The sequence below is a fragment of the Neopsephotus bourkii genome, unplaced genomic scaffold, assembly GCF_033783945.1.
Source record: "Neopsephotus bourkii isolate Nb327-2 ecotype Australia unplaced genomic scaffold, CSIRO-AGI_Nbou_v1 NB_53, whole genome shotgun sequence".
NCBI lineage: Eukaryota > Metazoa > Chordata > Aves > Psittaciformes > Psittacidae > Neopsephotus > Neopsephotus bourkii.
Window position 1 is genome coordinate 5,163,652 of NW_026900570.1, and position 18,256 is coordinate 5,181,907.

The following is an 18,256-nucleotide window of genomic DNA, read 5'->3' on the forward strand; positions in this document are numbered from 1 at the left end:
TTCACAAGATCTAGTGAAGATTACACAAACTTTCCCCACTATAAACTGTTTAGGCTATCCACGATAAACTAATCCAAGATTCACAAGTTCTAGGAATGAAAATCTTTGCTGATCCTGTACATTGTTTTAGTTATTAATTTTATACTGGAACAAGACTTAATCAACAGTTTTGAGAATAAAGGTATTTCAGTCATACCCCAAGTTAGCCTCTATACTAAAAGTAATATTGTCAGAAAGCTCTCCACAGAGACCTCAAAGACAAAACTAAATCACTGTGATAATTTTGCATCTTTCACCAGCTCTTCATGACGAAGGTTTCTCACCTGAGCAACAGAGATAAGATTTTTCCTGCTGCATTTTGAGATACCTAAGTGAAATGCCACGTGTGTCTCACCTATTTTTAAAACCCCGCTAACAAGACAAAGTGCAAAATTAAACAATATGATGTATTGACAAGATGGTGCAGAAGATTCTAGACTTGAAACAGTTAAATACTTCAGCAATCTGAGACACTAATGAGCTCTTTTCAGTTCCACTAAAAGGAGAAAAAAAAGGTTTCACCTTTTTCACCTAACAACCTTAAATTGCAACAGTGACAATTTTTAGGTATTATGTGTTAATGTTAGTTCATTATTCTCCTGAAGGCAAATCAGAGCTCCCCTCCTAAGCACAGAAGGAGCATAGTACATGTGACCTGCTGACAACTGTTAAAGAGGTCAGTCAGGCTCAGATGCGTTAATAATTAACACAGGCAGGTAAAAAAGAGCAAGCAATGTCTTCAGCTTTGATGAGTCACTACATTAGAATACGTATTTAGTGTCTGATTCAAAAAACACCATATGGACTACAAAGACAATTATTTGGACTTCTTGTGATGTAGCATTAACAGCTCTATTAATAATGTTATTTTAATTCTTTAAAAACAAAAACAAACTGTTAATAATACATTTTTAGCACAGTATGCTATAAAATATCAAAGAGAAGACAGAAAAAAAAAAAAAAGCCACCTTAAAATAAAATACCTGGTTTGCCAGAAAAAAGGCTAAAGACTTTTGGGCAAGGGACAGTGACAGTCTCTCCAATCTTTGCAGGACGCCAACAGGTGATGTTATCCCAAACTCCAACACATCCTGAAACAAAACCAGCAGTAACAGGCTTAAAAACACAGTATTGTCTGTATGACCCTACTGTATCTGCTTTATAAAGACTTGGTGGAAGCTGGATGAGTAGCTCAAGAAAGATTAGACTTGTTAAAGAAAGGTGCAGAGATAGTATTTTCCTTGAAAATGTCAAGGGGATCATAAAGCTGTCTGGTGATTAACAAGCTTATTTTTAGGTCAGTTAACATATTGTTTGCAAAATATCGCATTAAAACTGTCATTTTCATGGGAAGAAAACGCAAAAAATGTAAAAACCCAACTTCTCAGTATTAATATGGATTATTAAAAATTCCAAAATGTTGAGAATCTCTTAGTCACAGTGCAAATGATATTTTTTTTAACTGCAGTAATAGGCAGATAGAACATCATAAATATTTAAGAATTTCATTGGACTCATCATGACAAATGCAAGAGGAGCACATCACGACCCTAACCATTCTATGCTCCTATGATTCTATGACTGGAAAATTTTTGGAACGGGCCTGGACTTAAAAAATCATGTCTCCTAAACTAAATAACTGAGATTTGAACAAAGAATTATGCACATTGATTTCAGGAAGGGAAGGGGGACTAATAAACTTTTACAGGCATGTTTTATAGTATTACTAATAACAGTGTTTATAATATTTCTATCTTTAAATCATGCAACAGACAATTGAAAATTTAAATGTGCAATTAATGCTAAAGAGAGAAACAAAACTTTAATCCTACCAGTATTACCTCCATAAGATTATAGAAAGTATAAGGAAAAGTTTGTTCCTTTCAGTAGAAAACATCAAACCTGGATTAGGAACTTCTCATATTCGTATATAATACTATTCTTCAGAATATTCATATTTTTAGCAATTCACTATTTATTTACTCTATGCTAGGAAGGTCATGCACAAAATCCTGAGTTAAATGAAGCTGGGAAAGGAATATTTTAAAGTTCTATATTTGCCTTAAACCATATTAATGATATTAAACTTGGACATCTTTTGTTTACGTAAAGTGTCTAGCATCCTACTTTCAAAGTTTAAGTTACTTTCAAAGTACATGTAAACTAGGGAAAACACAAGGATGATTTACAGGACCGGCAACTGTATTTGCCCTGGGAGTATGTCCAGGCTGGAACACGAGGAGAGTCACTGGCATAACATTCCCATGGGCCTTGCTTTCCTTTGGAAGACATCTACTTGTGATAGCTGTGTGGGAGCCTCTGTGCTGTACCAAAAATAGGATTTGGAGCTTAAAACAGAAGAGTAGACAAGGACTATGGGGTAAGTTCTGCATTTGATAACCAGTTCCACAGAGCCCTCTTTTACAGCTTAGACTCTGTTATTTGTATTTAATCAGTCCTATCCTTATTTGATCAATCACTTTGTGACGAACCTCAGTTTGCCAAATTCTCCAGTTACCTGAAGAGGACTAATTGTTTCAGTTCCTTTAGTAACTCTGCCTCCTAGGCAGTTCTTTGTCCTTACCTTAGGATAAGGGAGACTTAGGAAAAGGAACTGTGAGAGTGACATTCTTTTTAGCTGTATTCCACAGTTGGCTGAGTTCTTGTTCCCATTGAGAATTCACTCTTTTCAGGTTTCTGGTCGTTATCTCTTGAATGAATGTTTTTAGCAACTGACTCAGAGTGTAATATGTTTGACATCCATAAACACTATTTTCCCTGATGATCATGCGGAGTTTGTCCCTTCTAGTGTATCTGCCCCCACAGGTGGTTCATACATTTACAAATTAACTCATGAGTTTATCTGCATTCCATTTTACATGTCTGCCTTGTACTCCCTTCTAGCACTTGTGGCTTTTCTTTTAGCAGTGGTAATGTTTCTAAGATGATGTTTACTTGGTTATCTGCATATAAATTTGAGAGGTTTGCATCTGAGCATGTCATCTTCATATCCTTTGAAGTCAACAGAATTTAAAGGTGTTTAGGTGCTTCCTAAGTTGCAGTACTGGATCAAAATCAAGTCCAACTCTCTATGATGGAATACCAGGGCTTATGCAAAGTAAAAGAATGTTTACCTCAGCCAATTCAGGTCATGCTTCTTTCCCAACTGATTTTAAGCCAGAAACAACAACAACAATGTAACATATGTGACATCAGAAAGACAAAGGAACTATTTTCTTCATCTGCCAGCACTCAGAACTAGTGACAAAATGAAACCATTCTGCTTTGATGGATGTACTGCCTGAGCCAGCATAAACAAGCCCTAGAGTACACAAGAATAATTAGCATCTCGTGCAACTCCAGACCTTTTTAGTTCATTCCCATTTCCAGTAACAAGTAGAGCAGAGATGAGTCATGAAAGTGTTCATGGACACTCATGAAAGCTGATGAGTTTCACAAATTTTCCCTTTTGTTCAGTATCATAGAATCATAGAATAGTTAGGGTTGGAAAGGACCTTAAGTTCATCTAGTTCCAACTCCCTTGCCATGGGCAGGGACACCTAACACTAAACCATGTCACCCAAGGCTCTGTCCAACCTGGCCTTGAACACTGTCATGGATGAAGCATTTACCACTTCTCTGGGCAACCCGTTCCAGTGTCTCACCACCCTCACAGTAAAGAGCATCTTCCTTATATATCTAACCTAAACCTCTCCTGTTTAAGTTTATACCCATTACCCCTTGTCCTAATGCTACAGTCCCTGATGAAGAGTCCCTCCCCAGCATCCTTGTAGCCCCCTTTCAGACACTGGAAGGCTACTATGAGATCTCCATGCAGCCTCCTCTTCTCCAGGATGAACAGCCCAAATTTTCTCAGCCTGTAGAGCTAAAAGGCCTTTATTTCAGAGGCTTTTGTAAATTTCTGTGATGCTGTTGTATGGACTGGGCTAATGTTTTGGCAAAAAGGCAGCTGAACAACATGGACTTCAAAGCTCCACAGGCACGTTTTCTCCAAAACTACCAGAAAACTCTTATTCAAGATTTGATTACAGGAAATAATATACAGAAAAACTGAGGTCCAAGTCCTTTCCCACTAAAATTAATCAACATAAATAGTATGAGATTTCAAAGCTAGCTTGCAAGACAGAAATCAGTATACAAGTTTTTGACATGCAAAACATTACAAGTCATTAGTGTTTTCTGAAAAATGCATTTTTAACCTCAGTTTTTCCTCAGTATTTTAGGAATTTACAGGCATCTACAGCATAGGAAAGAATTATACTTTTTCAGACTCCCTAAATCAAGTAGATTAAATAATACAAAAGATGTACTTCCTACATACATCTAGACTACATTTGAATGCATCAACAACCATGAGAGTGAAACTTGAGTGGCTGTCATCAGAATTCAAGAAGAACATTAAGCCTCAATTTATGTATACTTACAGGCTTATTTATTATGGCACAGGAAATCTGAGAAAACTGCTGAAATGTCCTGGAGGCATTTATAGTCACTGAATGACTGCAGTGTGCTGTTGAAAACCAGTCTAGGGCTGAACGCTGAAATGATGCTGTTAGTGGTGTGCTGGTAGAGGCTGCCAGAAGTACAACTTTTGAACAGTAAAACAGTGCTTTCCTGGACTTTCAAATCACCCTTTTCCTCATTTTACCCTCCTCTTATTACTACAGATTTTTTACAATATTGCAGTTACACACCTTCTTCTCTTAGCAAAAAATACCCATATGCAGAGGTGGGATACAATTAATTTGCATCAATTTGTCTCTTCCATCCCAGCAACATATCTCTGTTGTACAGCATGAGCTTAATTGTGCAAATTTTAAACTAGCAATTAATTTCCTACTGATCTTGGAAATTCAGCATGTGGCACAACCAGAAACCTTGTTGAGTTTCACAGGTCTTCGAGTAGATAGTGCTCTTTACCCCCACAATATCTTTTTACAATGACATATGCAATATTGTCAGTGCGACAGAGAATGATTCACCTCACATGAAAATAGGCCAGATTAATTACTCCCAACAATTGCCTCTTTCTTCCCAGTGTCTACAGAGCAGCCAATAGTGCCGTAAGTACCTACACCATTGGAAAATGAAAGTGTGATAAATGCTATGTGAAATGTGTCTCTTGCCCCACATAGAACACCTAACTTGATCAAGCTTGATATTCTCCTCTCTACTCACCCTCTGCTACTGTCTGGGCAGCCATTAACTCATTCAGCGTTAGGATTTCTGGACTGTCATCCACCACTGCTGAATTCCGTAAAATCAGTATGCAAGCTCTTTTTCTCTGGAAATTCTACCTATCTCCCACATATGTAAACCCATTTTCCACTTCCTCCAAAGGATATTAATCAAGTAGGACACAAAACATTTCTATGTTTAGCTTTCAATAAGGTTTTAAGTTTGAGATCTAGCAATAATTTTACCAATAATAATACAGAAAATATCTCAAATTTTAAATAAAACTTAATTACTTCAATGTTTATTTCATGGAACATCTGCAATTTTCTTCATAATTAAAAATAAATATTCTAAGGACCTAAAGTATTTTAATATACTTTTTTTTAATGTTTATTAATGGATTCAGTCTCTATGTTTACATTCTGCTTCAATAAATTCTCAAGCCTTGAATGTTTTTGTCCTTTATGTTATATACATATATATAACCAGTCCAACTCTTGATCTCTGTTAGCTCCTCAACTTTTTCTGTCCATCTCTACTACTACACTCTTTACTTTCTCCTTTACCAATTAATAAAGCTAGCAAAGGCAAAAAAATCTTGTTCTTCACCCCTATTTCTGTGGTGTCTAGAAAAATGTTCCTGCACCTTACATATAATAATCACTTTTCAATCTCTTAATTGGCATCATTTATTTCTCTGGTTTGTCATTCACAGCATATCCAGGGAAACAATCAGTCTTCCTAGAAAACCTTTGTTCAGTGGCTCGTTCAAAGTATGGCCGTGGTGTCACTCCTTGATTGCTCTTCCCTCCTTTTCCTCTAGATGATATTGCAGATACTATTCTTGGCTAGTTTCGATAAGATCACTTACTTTATTTGAATGTTTGGTCTTTAATTCTTGTTATTTATTTGCAGATATTTCATAATGAAAGAAAACACAACAGACTGTAAACTATATCTGTTTCTCCTATTTTTCAGGTTACGTAAGTATTGCCACCACATTCATCATCCTGCTATCTAATATCCAGTCTTTGAGCAACAAGTTTGCTTACCTACCTTGCACCTTACATGTGCTTCCTCATCTATAAATATGTGCAACACTGAATTTGGATTGGAAAGTTTTGTTTATATATACATTTTATCTATATATTAACCACTAGGTGGCACTTTGCATTTGGATTCAAAAACTTGCCCATTCACTGTCTAGGCGTGCACAATACGTGAAACAAAGAGAGAGGGCTTTGAAAATCAGCCAGAAAGCTGTCAGCCAGACTAGAGGTTTTTTTCAAACAGGGAAACATTTTGAGTTTTGTACTTAATTTGACAAAGCAGAAGCAATCTCACCTCTTATGGGCAATGTTTTCTAGACTGTATGTAAGTCTGAACGCTGCAGCACACAATTTAGGCCACATGGGAATTTATGAATATATACAGACTGAAAGTCTTTCTTCATTTTCACACAAGTAGTAAGAAAGAAAGAACAGAAAAGGCGGTGCTAGAGAAACAGCAAGCTAGCAAATGAGAAGCAAACCAAACACAGAGTGTAACTGCTTAAAGTGGTAGCACGAATAAAAAAGTAGCACAAATACTGTTGCTCCAAGCTGCACTGCTGAAGTTATTTGCTGTCTACTTTCACCAGGGCCCTGAGTGCACTAATAGGTCTTAATGGGCCTGACCAGCCTCACACCCCTGCCCAGGATCCCACTTGGGTTCAGGTCTGGGTATTCAGCAATGTGGTGGGTGCATCCGACTTCATGCTTTGTCACAGCAGTGCCTGTGCCAGCCTCTGCCTGCACCCCAACCCACCTCAACCCACCCCAACCTGCCCAGCCATCCCAGGCATGTGCCCGACCCTGGTTACCTGCATCTGCAGGCTGATGTCCTCAGCTGACCCTACCCATGGAGGTGCCCATGCCAAGGGCTGCCCATAGCTGCCCTCCGGCTGCCTTAGCTGTGGTGGGATGGGCTCTGCCTGCTTGTGCTACCTGCCCAGGGGCTCCCAAAGCCCCTCCACAAGGAGCTGCCAGCCTGCAGTTTATAGGTTTTCAAAAGCCAGTCCTACTACCAGGAATGGCAAAAACACTGTTACTGGGATTTCTAGGGGATTAATGGCTTTTCACTAGATGAAACATTTCAGAAGAAATGCCTTATTTTTCTTCTGAGAAGCAGCTTCTCATTAGACAGTCAAAAAATCTATAAGATAATTTTATATTTTAATGTAATTTGCATATTTTTAGGGTTCTATAAGGAAATACAGACGTTGCCAGCTAAAAACTTTGGAAAAACCCCTTCTTTTCACCCAAATCCTCCAAATCTTCCATCAAGTAAATCCTGCTTTCCAACTACTAAAATATTCTTTGGAGACAAGCATTTGGATTTGTATAAATAGCACTCTAATCTTACCATAAGAACACCATTTCTATTATACTGCAAAGATATTCATGGATATATAGTCAAAGCTATAAGCTACCTTCATCTTCATGTTGCCCTAATTTAGACATGCTGCACATTCTTCAAAGAATATAATTAAACATCAATCCCCTGTTCATATAATCCCCGTTACAAAATATTAAAAGTCCCTATAAAGTTTTGGGACCACATATTTCTGTTAGTTTAGATTATGTCTGACCCATGTGCTATTTGTTGTAGTAGCTGGAGGTTTTTTAGTGCTTTGGTATTCAACATTGCTTCCTTGTGGTGTTTGAACTTTGGATGTCATGGAGAGTAGACTGCCATAGCCACAGCTGTCTTTATCAGGACTCAAGCACAGAACTATGCAGGGCAGTATTTTTTGCTGAATCTTATGAACACCAGAATAAATTCACTTACAGCTGTGAACTTTCCTTTTTCAGGGCTCTAAATGCTACTTATTAATGTATACTGATGAATTTCTATTCATGTTTAAAGGGGGGGTGTGTAGAAATTTCAGACCTTCAAAACTGTAGAATGTATCTGTGGCCACAATTCACCTCTTTAAAAAAAATTCTGTTATTTCACTCTTAGCAATCTTTATTATGTGATATTTTTGAATGAGGCTGATCCTCTTCACCATTTAGTTCCTGTTGGTTATTCTTCAGTAGGCAACTCCTTTCACTCACAGTTCTTTCTCCCCTAGTGCCCAGCCTCCTCAGAAGATGAGCTGGCTCTACCCCTCTCCCTCAAATATCCAAATACAGCTCCCACAAAGCCCAGACACTGTCAGCACCATAAGGATGATCAGTTTTATGTGGTGTCATTAACAATGACACTTCCATTAGTGGACGCAAAAATAAACAAACAGGCAAAGCAGGCCCTTCAGCTCCCCTCATAAAAAATGCATGTGAACAGTAGCAAGGTCTGTACTACAGCTAGAAAATCAGCAATGCAGATGAAAGAAAGATAAAATTGACCTGTCAAGAGCTACTGGTGGTGAATGAAAGGAAGTTCCATGATCCCACTATGTAGTTTAATTCTACCTTTAATGCCACCTCAAACAACTCCAAGCAACACTATAGTTTGAACTAATGACTCATTTTACAGAGAAAATTGCTGCAAAGCCAAACAAAAACTATTGCAAGACACTGATGAGATCGGGAGGATTAGGAAAGGGGGAGCCTCGAGGAGATTCAGTTTCATGTAGCAGAAGAAACAATTCATCTGGCTTTCTGTAAGTCTCCTATTTACTGATGTGGAGGAAAGAGTGATCGGCAGGTTGGCTTAGTTGTATTCACAGTCAGTCTTTTTGTGAGACACAGAGACGGAGGGGAGGAAATGCAAAACAGACACCTTTCTTACTGGAGAAATAACCTTAATAGCAGAGGTTAGCTGGATAAACTAACTTTTGGACAACTTGGCAAGAGTCCAACATTTGAATATTCTTCCTGTTCTGAACAGGAAAATGTGCTGTGTTTCATTCACAAGATCATGAGTTCAGTGCTAGAATGACTCAATGAAATTCTACTGGCAGTGTAATTCAGGAGGTCAGATTATATAGCTACATTGGTCCCTTTTGCTTTAAATTTATGAGTAGTGGTCCTGTCTCGTTTAGTTTCCCATTACTAGCTGCATTATGAAGCCTCTCTTTGAGAGGTTTATGAACTTCTTTCCAAATCCATTTCTCTTTCCATCTACATCCGTTCTGCAAAGTTAAGATGTCATATCTAAAATTAAAAATGTGAGCTGGCATATGAGTCTCACAAAAACACATTTTGGAAAACAAAAGCCAAGAAGACTGATTGAACTGTGCAGCCAAAATTAAGGAAAAAAAAAACCTAGACTTTTTTTTTTAATTAACTATTTTTCAAACTTCCTGTTGTAGAACGCTGTTGTGAAGTATACTGAGTCTTGAAATGTTTTACCATATCATTTGACAGAAATTAGTCAATTACTTTATAAGGAAAAATTCTAAATACTAAATAAAATAGAAATTTGCAGTGGGCCAATTTTTTTATATTTTCTATCACTTTTATTGGCAGCTTTCTGTTTTACTTAAGAGGACAAGCCACGGGTAGATAAAAAATGAATTAGTATTTTTCCATATGGACCTCAAAATCCATAGCTATTATAAGCTATTTAGAAAGCAAATAATCTGCCACCCAAAATGAGTGAGCAAAAGAACTCCTCTCCTAGGCTTCCACCTAACGTGCATCCATACCTCAGGTGTCAAGTCATAGGAGGAAAGAAGAAAACAAATGCAGATAGAAGCTAATGCAGTCTTCATAAAATAAACAACTAGATTTGCTAGAGAGCACTAGAGAGGAAGGCACTGCCACAGATCTTTGGAGAGTGACTTTCTTCCCTAAATGGAGTGTAATGCTCTCTACTAATGGCAAAGTATGTGCTAATGCCTGAAAATCCCCCAAAGGGTGCAAAGCAGGAGGTCCAGATATCTGGCAGTTTGGTGTTGGCAAATGAGCAGAATCTACACAAACTGGGTCTGTGGTTTTATCATATCCTTACCATTGTTCAGAGGATATTGCACCGTATTTGCACGGTGTTTCCTTGCAAAACACACTATGGGTTTATTAAACTATGAAGTAAGCAAATCCTTCACAGACTTCCTAGTCAGTGATTTTAGGTGCACTCCTCAGGGGAATTCTTCTGCCTATGTTACGAAGCAGCTCGCGAAAGATGACTGTAACATTTTATAAGATAAAAGAAAAAATACTACAACTGCCTTTAAATCTTTATGTCTCCCTAACTGGGAGCTGAGAAGTATTACATAAGGCATTCAATATATAATTGCCATCTAGGTCACAGGAGAAACTACGTAAAACCTGGGTTCTTCAAAATTCACTAGCTATGCATGCTAGCCAAATTCTGGAGCATGTTACATAGAGAAATGAAGGCTTCTCAGGTGCCCAAGAAGTTAATGAAAAAATTCCCCTGATTTTGATAACAGAAGTTGAAGCCTTCAATGGAAAATCAGTGAACCTTTATTTCCAAATGCTAGACAGGACTGTCGCTAGATTTCATCATAGCTTTTGTAAGGTGTGTAGAACATACTAAAGTTAGAAAAGCATGACAAGGGCTATATAACTATCTTTCCCATACAGAAAAAAAGTTAAATAAGATTTGTGAATGTATTGTAACGAATTGTTTCAAATGTACTAACAGTTTCAGGTTCCAGCTTGTAAATTTTCATTAGTAATTCTTTGTCAGTAGTCAGAGTATCACCGTGACAATCTGTAAGTCACTGTTCAAAATATTCCTTACATTTCTAATAAATTCCTTAGTAATAAGTTCTTAAAAATCCTTAATAAATTATAATAAATTCCTTACATGTTCATACAGAGTTTATTAGAAAAATAAGGACACACAGAGAAAAGATATTTTTGGAAATGCAGATGCATATATTTAACATAGGCTCCTCTGAACAGGTTTTTGGTAAAGATATCTGTAATGTGAAGCATATTCTCTTATAACATTAAACATACAGTTTTTAAGGGTTCGTTAACACATGGAGTTTATTCTAGTATCCTACAAAATGGAATACACCCTTAGTTTCAGCCAGACATTCAATTACATGTATAAATCTTTCCACTGCTGTCTTATCACTACCTACAGGGCTGAATCAACATCAGACTCACTGTCTCCTTCCAATACATGAAGCTCTTCCACAGCAGTTTGCCTTCAGGAGGCACCCCTTTTCCACTGAAAAGAGGCTGTGAAGAAAATATTGATAGAAAATGTCTTTCTTCCCCTAGAGAACTCAAAATAAAACTGATGTGTATCACAAGGGTAGCCTTGGAACTCAGCATCTGGATCACAAAAGTGGATCTTGAAGAAAGCTTGCCTTTCAAAGCCATATAATAGCAAACAGTGAATTTACTAATTCAAGATTTAATTCATTAAGCTGAGCTACTGATTATTTCTCCATCTGGCTTCACACTAGTATTATTTATGTAACAGTCACCTCTCTTCACCACTCATATAAACAAAAAAACCTAAATGTATTTGACTTATTCCAGTAAGATTTTGCTTGAAGAGATACCCATATGACTTGTTCACTGTTATTATAATTTTTATGATTACTTATCTGGATTAATAAGAAGAGAAATTATAGTAAAATATAAACTGCTGATGGCCCTTTTCATTATTTTCGTGTATACTAATTGATATTAGAATATACACAGAGGGAGTTACATACTTAAATCAAGAAGAGAGGTGGAGAAAGAACTGTGAATTGGGACTCATGTTTATGCTCAAGGGACACTGCAGATGGTAGGTCCCTAAAGTACCCTAGTCATCTTCAGAGCGCATCCAAAACAGACTGACTATGAAAAAACAAATACACTGTGTATCACCTAGTTCAGACAAAGGAAAACAAATGCACTACAAGAGTGCTGCACTAATCCTTTACTTTCAACCATAGATAGAGAGAGATGCCTGGATCCAAGGCTTTCAGCTTTTCCTCAGACTTGTTCTTTCTGCTGGTCCTATCATCACCAACCTGCAGCCTCTCTGTCAGTCAGGACACATACTAGCAGCAACAGCTTAAACATGGGAATACTCCCAGGTAGTGTTCTGCCCAGTGTGAGCAGAGTGCCTGGCACACCTCTCACGACATCCCTGCTCCAGCTCTATGTTTAAAGCACACCCTGCATAGATTCTAAAATACATAATATTCTAAGCACAAACACGGCAACTGCAACAGCAAACAAGGTTAAGGGAGAAAATCTTGTCTCTACATTACAGCTTATCTTTTCTTACCTTTGTAGTCTACTGGCTTTGCATTCTTTAGCACTTCCATGCACCTTGTTTCCTCCTTGTGAATCTCCAGCTGAAATCGGCATTCTGGATGGACACCATTCACCTGTGTCAAATCAACAAACAGGACAGGGTCTTGAAACATGAAATAAAACGGTTTATGAAGAACGCATCTACCAGTAATGAAACCCCCAACTTTAACTGGCACTGGTTTTGCCCAAGTATGTGCTAGGCATTTTACTGGTACAGTCACTACTCATTTTAGCTTCTCACACATTGACTTTTCAAAACAGAATGTTAAAATAACCTACTGGAACATTCACTGGCTTCTTCCTGTAGCATTTCAAGACCAATTACTTACAAAAAATATATATTAACTTTCTAGTGCATTCACCAGCATTGTTTCTTTAGACTTTTTCCTAGAGAAAAACTGAGATAAACTGAAGCAGGAAAGTAAACACATTTTCTTTTTTTTCTTTTTCTTTTCTTTTTTTTTCCTTTGTAATAAGTTGGGAAGCTGAAAGTTTAATACAAATCACAGAACATGGAAAATGATCAATCTGCATTCATGTTAGCATTGCAAATTTTGCTTTTGCTCCCTTTTCCACCATGTGTATTTTATCTCCTCAAGGCCCCAGACCATGATTATTTGATTCAAGCAAGTGCTATTCAAGAAGAAAATCACACTCCTTCAAAAATGAAAGCACTATTGCTTTTACTTGTTTATAGCCCTGTCCCCAGTTCTTTGGTTTTCAGAAAGTCTTATTTACTTTCACAGGAAGAAACAGGAATATAGTAGTACTGGGTAGAGAAACAACACACCGAGAAGTTGTACTGAAGTCAGCTGGATTCAGAGAGGCAAACACAGCCTAAAAGAGAAATACGCAGAGCCTGTGAGAAACTGCATGGGAGAAGCAACTGCAGTAGGTGACAAATGGGAAAGTAGGAAACTTCACTGGAGCCGAAGGGATAGTGAGGTTAGCAATGAAATAAAAAAATGTGACTATGCAGTACTTCAGTCACACTGGTCACTACCTCACACTGGCAGTTACTGAGGAAAGGGTGGTCTCTCTCCATGATTCTCACTCTTTTCTCACCTTTTCTTTAGGAATCTCTGATTCATGAGACAATATATTTTAAAATGGTAACAATTAACTAAAAATTAACCAGGACCCAAAGTTAGTGCAAGAACCTGGTTGTTCTGCAGAATCCGTGTGGGCAAGTCACTTGTGCAGCTTTTAGAAACACAGAGTAATAGCCATAACAACAGGAGCTGTTATGAAAACTCATGAAAACCTTTCTCCAAATCTTGCAGTTCTCATCTACACCATCAGAACCTTACTTCCTTTCCCCCGTCTTTTCTCTATGTTGACTATTCAAAATATATATTTTCAGGTTTGTTTTTTTTAATTTTTTATAATTTACAAAAGTGAATTTGTACAGATCGTTAACACCAATTAGGATTTCTAGCACATGTAATAGAAAGTTCAGCGTTATACTGACGATAACTTTTGCTAAATACTATCTCTGTTCCAGATAGCTCCCATGTAAAATCAAGTCCCATGTACACATAACACTTTCAATAGCATTCTTCTTTCACATAACTTTTTTTTTTTTTCAAATTGCAAACATTTAGTAACTGAGAGTAGGTCTCTTCCTCATCACAAAGTATCAACATTACTGGGTCTTGGAAAGGCAGCTTCCAGTAAAGTTAACTAAATGAGTGCCAGATCAAAACAGCTACTGCAATTCAGAAGCCTGCCAAGTGACTTCTCTCTTACTTCCAAAAGAAGTTCAAGTTTCCCAGTATCAGTGGTCTGATAGCAAAGGTTACTTTGAGAAGGTACACTTGTTAGTACCCTAACATAACACATTACTTCCCAAACCTGGGATTCATGCCAAAATGTAACATACTTTGTGTTAATACATACACCTGTTTAATTCCGATGTCCTTCATCAAGCTAGAGTTAGGCTTCAAGACTATGTGGCACTAAGCACATCCCGAGACACAACAAGAACTCCAAAATGGATTTTGAGGGCAGCCACTGCCTTTCAGTGCTGGAGTTCATCTATCTTTCCCTGTGCTTAACCAAGGGTAAGCAACCATTTGTAACCAATGAATACAGAACCGTGTGTGCTGTGTTGCACACTGTAAAGGTACACAGTGAGGAATCTCTGTGGTTTTAGTAGCTTAACAATTTTTAAGGCATCCAGAACAGCAGTTTGACCGGGAAACATTTCTTCTGACAGGCTGCTTCCATTTACCTTCAGTGTCATTTCCCGGGTTTTGGTAGAAATGATGTGTTAATTTAAATGTACAGGAACAAAAAAAAATGGAAAGATTTAGAGGGCAAACTGTTTTGTTTTTCATAAACCATGTTTCCAGCAACGTTATACTTTTACAAAAAAAAAGTAAAGAAACACCTAGAAATACAAAGATGTTAAAAGCAGACGCCCTAAATTTGAAGACTTTAATATTCTGAATGCTTTGCATGTCGCTATCCAGTTACATGCACTACTACATCAGTACAATTTCTCACCAATCACGCAGGGCTTTTCCCCATGCCATGCAGCCCGTACCGCTGCAGCGCTCTGTCCAAACTCCGCGAACTAGTGCTAGACACCGGCTGCGGGGGAAATTGCGGGGAACAAGTGACTGGGCGAGGAAGCGCCCGCTACCGCTCCCGTTCCGCTCCGCCGGGTACGTGAATGTGGATGTGGATGGGGCCAGCCCGCGCTGCCCCGCCGGGGCGGAGCCGCCCCAACCCTGAGGATCGCCCGGGGTGCGGGGCGGTGACCCCCGGAGCTGCCGGTCCGGCCCGGCGCTGCCTGTGCGGCCAGGGAGCCGGCCCCCGGGGGCGCCGGAGAGGAGGTGGGCTGGGGGTCCCGGCGGCGCGGCGGAGCCTTCTCCCCGCGAAGGAGATCCCGTCCGGGACACCCGGTGAGGCGAGCGGCGGCAGCCACTTGCTGCCCGAAGTCTCCTCATCCCCTGCGGCTACTGCTGAGACCCCGCTCCGGGCAACGGGAGAGGCTGTCTGGGAACGGCCGGCCCGGCCCCCGGGGGGTCGGCACTGGCACCTTCAGCGGTGAGAAGAGCCGAAGGGATCACCCCGTCCGCGGTCTGGAGGGGCGAGTGTTACTCTTCTCCCGTCGGCGCGGCCGGTGCTGGGGGTGAGCGCGGCATGACTTACCCGCCCCAGGCTCCAGCAGAGGGAGAGGAGAAACACCGGCAGGTTCCTCATGACAGCCAAGTGCCGGGGCTGGCGGGCTCCGCTGCCCCGCGCCGCTTCGCGGGCCCCTTGTGAAGGCAGCGAGCAGGAGCCAGGTCCCGCTGCGGCACCATAGGGCCCGGGGGCGGCTGCCGGGGCGCAGAGCCGAGCCCCACCGCCCCGCGGCGGCAGCCGCCCTGGGACTGGAGGTGGCTCCTGCAACCTGCTCGGGCCCCCGCCCGCAGTCCGCTCCGCCGGCCGTCAGCTCCCTGCCCGCCGCCGCCTCTCTGCGCTCAGCTCCTCCTCTAGACACCGGCTCCCTTCCCTCTCGCTTCTCAGCTCCTCTCTTCGGCGTTCTTTTCTCCTCCTTCCTCTCCCTGAGCGGTTGCCCTCCCCCCTCTCCCCCCCCAAGAAATACGGCTCAGTCCTCTAAGCCGGGACGCCCCCCGCCCATCCCGGCTCTTCCTCCACTGCGGGCTAGTCCCGGGGTGAGAACGTCGTTTTCCCCGCTCTGGCAACCACGAGGTGCCGGAGAAGCCCCCTCTCTTCATGTATACGCATCCTGAGCAGCCTGCGTGCCCGTCCCGACAGCGGACAGGAGCCAGCGCTGGGATGACCAAGCACAGTCTCCCCAAGCCAGACAGACACGAAAACCCACACAGAGCTGTGGGGTAACTGAAGTGATTCCTGGCAGGGTCAGTCTAATCACTGGGTAGATCAGCAACTGTATTATAAAATATTTCTTCCCCTCAAGCTGTTCTTTTTTCCCCATTCTCGATTTAGGACCAACAGTTTAAGTCAACTCCATATTATTGCCTGGCAGTTTACACCAGGCATGGATCTTGGTTTTGCCTGACAAGGCATATAAAATACTTAATTGACATTTCTATTAAGCCATGCCTTTTGTTATAAAATAAAGCAGGGTGCTGGCTTTAAGATAGTAACGAGAATAAATTAGAATTGGCTTTCCACTGTCTTATATGTGCTGTCATTTAAGTATTATATGTTAAAAGGGACTGAGTGGGCATTATTAGACTCTCCTAAATAGCCTTATGACACCCCAAATAGCCAGCTATAAGCAAACCAATGACATTTCTAGGAAAAAGCTCAAGACAATTTTCATGTTTTTAAGACATTTGCAGAAATTCATCTATATTGAGAAAAAAAAAAAGACCTGTTTATAACCTATGTGATATCATTAAAAAGAAATAGTATGAACCATAATGAGCAGTGTTACAACCTGCATGCTGAGAGCAGAGGGGAGCATTTAATGCAGAAAGAAAAAGTTCTTGCAGGATGGAATGTGATCAAGTCATGAAAATATTTTCAGAAAACAATAGCCCTTTGGATTGGCTTTGTTCTGTGTGTGACAGGTAGACTGAAATGCCAAATTACATCTATTCCTGAAACAGCTGGTTGGAAAAGAACCTGGATGTGCCACTAGCTCGGAGATTCCTGGGCTGATTCTCAGGTGAAACTCCTTGGAAATGAATTGCACAGTGCAACCACCCTGGTTCCTGAGACCAGTATCCGAGGCTCCTCTTTGGACTCCTGGTTATTGACACATGCGGTGTGAGGGTGCTCCTCACAATTTCTTAAGAGCTATAGGTCTTTCCAAACTAAGAGTCTCGAAACCGTTTCTCTAATCTTATCTTTCATGGGAATCTGATGCCTTATCATTGTAAGGATTTGGAAAACCCTTCCTGTCTTCTCTCTCTTTAGAAGTTATTTCTTGCACTTTGTGATGACTTGTGTTCTGTTCAGAGAGCAGCCATTCTCATGAGTGAAACTTATACATGTCAAGGCCCTTCAGGTACCTCAGTAAACGCAACAGCAGGCTGTCCACCAGCTGGTCTGCTCCAGCAGCTGAGGACACAAGAGTTGCCAGACACCAAAACCCAATGTTTAAATCTTGGAGCAAATGATTCATTAGGCTGTTGAAGCCAAGTAGCCTGGGAAACCAATTAACAAATTAGTGTTAACGTTCTGTGTAGAAACAGTCTTGGGAACTGTCATCATTATTCTTTCTGTGGAATGGCACTGACTGGTGTCTCGGGTAACAGGCTGTCCGCGTACCCCAGAACTGACAAAGAAGTTTTGAAACTTGCGAGTTCTATCAGAAGATTGTCCAGGGTCAAATTGTTGCGATGTTTTGTTTTCAGTGAATCAGCTTTTTTAGGCAAAAAGAAAAGCCACCAGTTGTTTCTCAACTATTTCTTCTGTCACTATTCCCATTGGTTCTTCCACACGAAAGAGGCACCAGATGAAAGAGATGCATCAAATTGTAACATTTTTTTTTAGATTTTTTTTGCCCGAAAAGAATACAAATTATTGGTAGGTGAAGCCCAGAAAACATGGTTCAAGTTCTTTTAACTGAAACATAGCACAGTTCAGAGGCCTTTTATAGCAGATGAAGAAGGGAAAAACAAACAGGAATGGAGCTAAAATGACTGTTGATATATACAGGTATATATGAATGAGACTAATACTCTTATGCAACAAAGAACAGATAGCATTGTGAAGGAACCAAAGAGTCACATACATTTAGACAGTTAGAGTAGATTTGATGCCATTTCCAAGAATGGTCTGTCAGATCCAAATATAAGAACAGAGGGATTTTG

General features: G+C 40.1%; 1 protein-coding gene across 1 annotated transcript in view; it reads right to left on the reverse strand.

Annotated features, from left to right (window-relative positions):
- Nucleotides 1-15,850, reverse strand: part of VIPR2 (vasoactive intestinal peptide receptor 2) — a 47,848-nt gene extending 31,998 nt beyond the window's left edge. The window contains exons 1-3 of the mRNA XM_061349544.1: nt 15,618-15,850; nt 12,430-12,532; nt 1,023-1,130 (exon numbers count right to left, since the gene is read on the reverse strand). Coding sequence (XP_061205528.1) covers nt 1,023-1,130; nt 12,430-12,532; nt 15,618-15,668 — 262 coding nt within the window. The 5' untranslated portion in view covers nt 15,669-15,850. The remainder of the gene's footprint in view (nt 1-1,022; nt 1,131-12,429; nt 12,533-15,617) is intronic.
- Nucleotides 15,851-18,256: the final 2,406 nt, after the last annotated feature.